The 8,071-nt window shown below is 34.9% G+C and overlaps 1 protein-coding gene across 2 annotated transcripts in view; it reads right to left on the bottom strand.

Annotated features, from left to right (window-relative positions):
• Positions 1–408: 408 nt before the first annotated feature.
• Positions 409–8,071, bottom strand: part of LOC140482875 (apoptosis-stimulating of p53 protein 2-like) — a 170,914-nt gene continuing 163,251 nt past the window's right edge. For both annotated transcript variants that reach the window (XM_072580598.1, XM_072580597.1), the window contains exon 18: positions 409–7,037. In XM_072580598.1, the coding sequence (XP_072436699.1) occupies positions 6,996–7,037 (42 nt within the window). In that variant the 3' untranslated portion in view covers positions 409–6,995. The remainder of the gene's footprint in view (positions 7,038–8,071) is intronic.

Genomic DNA, 8,071 nt, shown 5'->3' with positions numbered 1-8,071 from the left:
GCTCGTGCAATGACAGAAAATTGTTCAACTCACCATCATAACTTTTATTTCTCAACATCGACTGATCATTTCACTATCTCACAGTTTTACATTATGCTCAAAAGAGTACTTGACAAATATCTTTTGTATAGAATTAGTTCAGTCTAATGTTGCATTCAAATAACCTTATGAAGAAATGAGCAATAACTCCAAAGTGTGTTTGCTAATTAGATACTGAAAAGAGTCCCCATCTCACAGACTGCAATATTGTGAAATAGCAAATGCTGGAAGGTCACCATAACAATAATGTGATGGAAGCTTAATGCTGACTGTACATGCAAAGAAAATGGAACACAAAACGCCATTCCCAGCATTATTAATAACAAAAGATCGCCAAGGGGAAAATAATAACTCTAAGTAATTAGAAAATTTACAATAAAAAAACAAGTTTATTGTTTTATCATAATAGAGCATAGATGGATCAGAAAGTACCCATTCAATCTGTTCTGCGCGTGAATAGCATTTAAGAAGTAACTGAAAATGGCAGCTTGTAGAACACAAGGTAACACAGATCCAGTGTCTTCATTGCATTCTGCATGGCTGGTGAAGTTTAGCATATGATTTATTAATAACTTTAAATGCTGCTAGCTCTAATAACTAAGCCAGGAGTCCACCTTGAAAAGGGAAATGGGAACACTTGCATTCATATTTAAAGAACTTAATATCAGAAAAATGAAGTTTTACAATTCGGTAAAGTTTTTAATAATAGGATATAGAATTGTAACTTGACATGACTTGATTTCTTTTAAACCCTTAGTGGCTATGATGAGGTATTTATAAACAGAACAGAAATACAAATAAATACATTCGGTAAAAGACAACAGTTCCTGGGATGTGCACACATTGTGCAACAGCAGTGTTCAATGAAGTATATGGCACTATTGTCAGTATTCAAGGATCTATTCTAATGATGGGGAACCACATTTGCAGATAACATAATTTGAGATTACAGAATACATAGATAAGAACTACTAACGTGTTGCCATAAGGAATTTTCATTAATCCTTTTGCAAGGTTTGATTTTCCCGATCTTTAAGTCCAACCTCATTTTCTTTTCGCACGGTGCTAATAATTCTGTTCAAATAACTCTAAACTCTCAAACAAATAAGAGTCTTATTAGTATAAATAGAGTTCCATGGATATGTATTCAAGAAACATTTTCTTTACTAGGAGAAAGTGAGGACTGCAGATGCTGGAAATGAATCGAGAGCTTGGCACTGGAAAAACACAGGAGGTCAGGCAGCATACAAGAAACAGGAGAATCGATGCTTCGGTCAAAAGCCCTTCATTTACTGACGAGCTATCATTATGGGTAGGGTAGGAGCTCCCTTTTTTAATTTTAGGGAAAGTGACAGAAGATTTGTAGAGACCAAGCTGTTAAATGAAAAGTCTTTGTCTCAAAAGTTTGAACATTTTTCTGGTGTTTTATCAGGTTTGTACCTGAAAACTATAGAATGTCAGAGATGCATCAACAACTATTAAGCTCTTCAGATATTCCAAAAAAAGTACATCTTACATTATATGAACAACTCAAACATTCAACAAGTTCATTTCAAATCTGCAATCAGATGCACCTTTCTGTCATCACAATGAATTTTGGTTCTGCAAAAAAAAAGGCAAGTACTGAAAAATTTAACAGTATGCCACTTTCTCAAAAACAAAATGAGCAACGTGTAGTGACAGCAAAAATAAATGAAGTAACACCATTTACCACAACTTATGAGCTGCAGCTGTCAGTTTATACATACAAGGGTGACCGAGACGTGCAAGTATTGTTTTACTATGCTTAAACAAAACATCAAAAAAGAAATATATTAAACCAGAGATATTTTACCTTTACCAGCATGAAAAGAAATTTAGCCTTCAAAATATACAGCTCCTTTCAATTCACATTTTTTTTTTCCCTGCACAATTGTACCAAAAGTGAAAATATAAAATTTATCAACTTAGTATATTCTTGGAATACACAAACAGATTTTTTTCTACTTTTAACTTTGATACTGAAATGCTACTATAGTCAGAGTCAATATTTAAAAGATAGAAGAATGTCGATAGACAAACATTAGTAATTACAGTTTGCAAAATAAATGGGTATTGTATGAAAGGTTGCAGAATTACATATTCAAAAGAATGGCCATAGAATTACATAGTAGAATGAATCATCTCCAAACTTCATTAGTGATCACTGGTCAAGAATTACCCTTCAGGGTACAACTATTCCATAAAATTACAATGCTTCAATAATTCTTCAAAATGAACTTTATAATATTCTAATCTCTGTTCAACTCTGCAAATAATCTTATTTCAAGACAGAACATTTAAAACGCACAACTAAATTACAGTAATCTCAACCACATGAAGTTATCCTAGAATTGCAAACTGTCAATGGTAAGAGATCATGATATGGAACTGGAAAATAAAAATGATTAAAATTTCCCTAAAGGAGCAAAAAACACTTAGTTTATTAACCAAGGACTAAAGTACTCTCCAAGCGTGCCCTCATGAATATACCCTATTTTAATTGCTCCATCACTGGTGATTATTAAGCTCTGTAGCATTTTTTCTACACCTCTATTTCTCCAGCTCTTGGGCATTTGACTTTATATTGCTGAATTGGTTTGGTTTCATGCTTCGTTTTTATAATGCTCGTTTGAAGTATATTTATTAAATTAAGGTGATATACAAATTGATGTTATCACTAATCGTCATCAATACTACAGGCTGTGTTTTAAGGATTGGGGATTATAATAGAACCACTGTAAATGCTATCCATCAGGACAGCAAAGTTAATCAAGAAAACTCTGTGTCTACCTTCAACTATCACAGGCTAGAAATTAGTATGAATTATTGCCACCTTTTAGGCATTAAATAGTTCACAAACCATATCATTTTAGCCTGTGTTCAATTACATTGGTTCCCCCCCTTATTTTAGAAACATATTTAAACCTCTCGCAAATATGTTAGTATAGAGACTCAATGTGTGCAGAACAACCATTTTTCAAAATTCATACTTAATGAATGTGGGAGATATTGGGTCTAACTTGCTCAGGATTCTACAGACCTCCAATTTGCATAAGAAAATTTGAGGAAAAATTAAAAATAAACCTTCCTGTGGAATGTTTTCCCCAACTACAAAATCATTGTTGCTGTCTCTTTGCACATACAACATATATTGCTTCTTTTCTCATCCTAGATCTAAACAGCAGGTCACTTACTAGCAAACAAGTCAGCCCAACAAAGACTCGATCAATCATTGGAGTTCAAGTCAAGGTGCAATCAACACTAGAATCTCGTGCAACTATTTAGCTGAGACCCAAGGGCCAAATTTGTTCATTCCTTGGACCTCTTGGTTTAGGGGTACACTGGCTGCATAATTAGGCCTGGACTAAATATCCGCTCTAAAGACTATAATTAAGAAATAAAACTTTATATTGTAGGCACAACTTGCAAAGTTCACTGACAGTTAAGAATGTCAGTTATCACTTAAGGGTCTAAGTTGAATTCTAATTCTTGACAATTGTTTAAAATTGCCAAGCTTACCTAAATTGGCCATTACATTTTGTGACCACCTGGATCAGGGAAAAAAAACTGTCCTTGCAAACAGGTAGTTCCAAACAAGCAATCTTCAATCAGAGAAGACTATCACATTAGAAACACTATGACCACCAAATTCAATTTTCAGAATTGCTTAAAAAAAAGCTAAAATGTACAGGTACAAACATAACTTACATAAGTAAGAGAATGCTATGCTTTATCATAAAGGAATTGAATTCAAAGGGATTGAAGTTATACTGCAGTTGCGTAAGATTCTGAGTAGATTAAATCTGCATACAGTTTTGGGTGCCACATCTCAGGAAATGATTAAATTATGAAGGAATGAAGCCTACACGATGATGAAGGAGCAATCCGATCATGTTATTTGAAGATAATATTATTTGAAAAACTTTGGAACATAGGTCTCTGCTCCCCACTCTGTAACTGGATTTTCAACTTCCTGACCAACAGACTGCAGTCAGTAAGGACAAGCGACAACACCTCATCCACGATAATCCTCAACACTGGTGCCCCACAAGGCTGCATATTCAGCCTCCTACTATACTTATACACACATGACTCTGCGGCCAAATTCCACACCAAATCAATTTACAACTTTGCCGACGACACCACCTTTGTAGGTCGAATCTCAAACACAACGAGATGGAGTACAGAAAGGAGACACAGCACTAAGCAGTATGGTGTAAAGACAACAACCTCTCTATCAATGTCAGCAAAACAAAGGAGCTGATCACTGACTTCAGAAAGCGGAGTGAAAAGCACGTCCCTCTCTGCATCAACGCTGCTAAGGTGGAGGTGGTTGAGATCACCAAGTTCCTGGGAGTAACAATCACCAACAATCTGTCCTGGTGCATTCATGTTGACAAGGAAGCACAATGCCTCTACTTCCTCAGGTGGTTAAGGAAATTTGGCATGTCAATAATGCCTTTTTCAAATTTTTACAGATGCACCACATATGGCAACTGTTCTTTCAAATATCGCAAGAAACTACAGAGAGTTATGAACACTGCCCAGTCCATCACATAAATCAGCCTCCAATCCATTGACTTCATCCATAATTTCTGCTACATTGGGAAAACAACTAACATAATCAAAGACTCCTTGCACCTCATTTACAGTCATTTCTGCCCTCTTCTATCATTCAGAAGATATAAAATTTTGAAGACACATTTGAAATGATTCAAGAATAGCTTCTTCCCCCACTGTTATCAGACTTTTGAATGGACGTCTTAGTATTATTGCTGATCTCTACACCTTGGCAACTCTATACCCTGCACTCTGTTCCGTTATTCTGATGCACTTGTGTAATACGATCTGCCAGTAAAGCACAGAAGTCAATGCTTTTCACTGTACCCCAGTACAGGTGACAGTAATAAATCAAATAGAATAATGAAATATTTAATGGAAACCTTTCTTGGAAAAATTCAGAACAGGGTGCATGACATTAAAATTAGTGCTGGTCCATTCAGAGGAGATGCAGAAAGCACACCTTCACTTAACGAATTGTGGAAATCTCCAATTTCCTCCCTGCCAAAAAGCTATTCAGCCTAGGTCAATGATACATTTGAAACTGAGATTCACAGATTTTTGATAGGTAAAGGTATTAAAGGATATGAAACCAAAATGGTCCAAGTGAATGACAAATAACAGCTTGAAGGGTTGAATGACCTCTTATTGTTCCTAAGTAAACTACGTAAATGGTTAGATAGGAGGTATCCTTTATTCAAGGAGGGGTTTCAACTAATAATTTTTTAGCATTTTTACCTAGAACTACTGTAAATAAGTGTTATTTTCGGCTTTTATTGCATATTCTTACCTTTACAAGACATTAATCAATGTTGTATTTTGAAATAGAAATTAAATTATGATACATTAAAATTAAAAAGTAAGAAAAATGAGTTGTAAAAGTTGTATTCATCCGCAGGTGATAGTACTTGACTTCTTTATTGATACAACAAACAACATGGCTAATAAAGGGCAGTAAATATTGAATAATTATTACCATTAGGTAAGGAAAATACTAAGTGACAAACTAATCAATGTGTGAGGGATCCACAGCAAGCCAGAGAATGGGGAGATTTCCACCTCAAATCATGAACAACTTTTGAGCATATACATTTAATATGTCTTAAAGTAAAAGTAAAAAAAAAACACCCAGAGCTCTGAAAATGGAGGACTAAAACCATTTAAATCACAATGGCATTAATATTTTTCCACAAATATTTTTAGTTTTGTGAGGAATTAAATGGTGAGTTTTAAAATAAAACTACTAAATGCTTATGAAAAATTCTCAACTGCATTAATACAGAAGATGCAAATAGTTTTACACTATTCCAGGTAAGCAGCTAAAGATATTTCAGTGACAAAGGAAAACTGAAGTAAAATGAATATAAAATTGTGATTGATTACAACATATATACTTTTATATATGTTTTATATTAAATGACTACATTTAATGTTACCCCTTTAAACAACTTGATGGACTTCTTGTAAAGTTTAAAATACTATCAGCCATGCTCATCATTATTAAATACAAATCAATACGTAAAATTCAAATTAGAATTGAAATTCTTCATTAAAGGCAACAGGGCTAATGCAGTCTGAAACACAAACAGGTTTTAGCAAGACAAATTGTAGCGTCATCTTCAAAATACTATGTTTAGCCTGTGTCAGATTAAGTTATGAAAACAAGCTTTGACAGAGTTTAACACACTTTGCTTTCAAAATTCTGGATGCATGCTTTGGAATGTGCAATGCCATGGTTACATCATACTCAAGAGAAAGATATCTAAATGACAACCATTGTTGATTAGTTACAAAAAAAATGATTATAAGCTAAGCTAAGGGCATTAATGCTTGAATTTTCTGCAATCCGACATGGAGCTATTTTAAACAAGAATCCAGATTTTGCTCAGAAAACCTCTTATTTCAGTCTCTAAAAAATTTCCAGTAAAACTAAGCTGGTTTGATTATTCATACCATAAAACAACCAAACAACTCCTGCATACAGTTAGCACCCTTCCAAATATAACAACAGCAGTAAAAATTCTGTATTTTAACCTAAGTTGGAGGGAAAACAAATTAAGATTGTTGATTCTTTTCCTCATTATCTGTGCTTTTATCTACTTTAAGTCTCTTATAATGTTCTAAATCTACAAAGTATTTTAAAATGCACCAAAATAAACAGTTTTGTCAAAAAAAACCTTCAGTTCACCATTTATATTAGGTGATTATTAACACTGAACAACAAAAAATGCTCACTTCATTACAGAAGCATTCACTATGTCCATTGAATTTTCCTTCATTTAGTCTGGAGGTAACCATTTTAATGCAGACATTTTGTGGATTTGAATTGGTACAGGGTTTGTAGTCTTCATCTGTAGTGTTTTCACACAAGCACTTTATGCCAGACTTCGCTGTCTTGGTTTAATCCTTGGATAAAGCTGTAAAAGGAACAACAGAAGGATTCAATCAACTTAAAATGGAGTTATTTTTCTCATCAACTTGCCCAGAGATATTTTGACGCAGCTTGGTCCAAATGGAACTTGAACCCACACAGTACTACTGTGCCATGAAGTCCTAATAAATTAAACTCTCAGTGAATTTCCCAAATTGTTTATCACCCATTAGCTTATGTAGAACATTCAATCCAGAACAACACTGGAACCACAGCTAAATTATGCTCATGTATTGGTGTTGGTTGATGGAACAATGCTCAGCAAGTGCCATCAACTTCAAGAAGGATACAGAAAGAAAAGTAAAGGAAAAATTACTTACACAAGCTACACTTGGTTCTGTTTTGGTGCACTGGAGGCTGAGGGGTGACTTTATAAAGAACGAGGGACATGAATAGTCAAGGTCTTTTCCCCTTGCAGGGGAGTCCTTGTAGGGGAAACCTATGAGGGCATAGGTTTAAAGTGAGAGGGAAAAGATTTAAAAGAGATCTGACGGACAACATTTTCACAAAGAGGTTGATGTGTGTATGGAATGAACTGCCAGAGCAAGTGGTGAAGTCTGGTGCAATTACAATATTTAAAAGGCATCTGGATGGGTATATGAATTGGAATTGTTTAGAGGGATATGGGCCAAATGCTGGCAAATGAGACTAGATCAATTTAGGATTTCTGGTCAGCACGGATGAGTTGGACCGAAGGGTCTGTTGCTGCGCTGTATGGCTCCATCTTCCAATAGTAGGTCATCTGCAGCCAATTAATGCCCAAACATAGTGGGGGATTCATTTTCAGAGAATATACATTAGGTAGCAATTATTTATTATATATGAAATTTCAATTGAATATTGAAACCATTGATGTTCACAACTACCATTTTGGTTCCCCTACACTAATTGGTTCCCTTTCAATATTTCACCACAATAAATTAATTAGATTAGATTACTTTAGATTAGATTACTTACAGTGTGGAAACAGGCCCTTCGGCCCAACAAGTCCACACCGCCCCGCCGAAGCGCAACCCACCC

This window comes from Chiloscyllium punctatum, chromosome 11, assembly GCF_047496795.1.
Source record: "Chiloscyllium punctatum isolate Juve2018m chromosome 11, sChiPun1.3, whole genome shotgun sequence".
Taxonomy (NCBI): domain Eukaryota; kingdom Metazoa; phylum Chordata; class Chondrichthyes; order Orectolobiformes; family Hemiscylliidae; genus Chiloscyllium; species Chiloscyllium punctatum.
The sequence above is the reverse complement of the archived record's forward strand: the minus strand, read 5'-3'. Positions and strand labels throughout refer to the sequence as shown.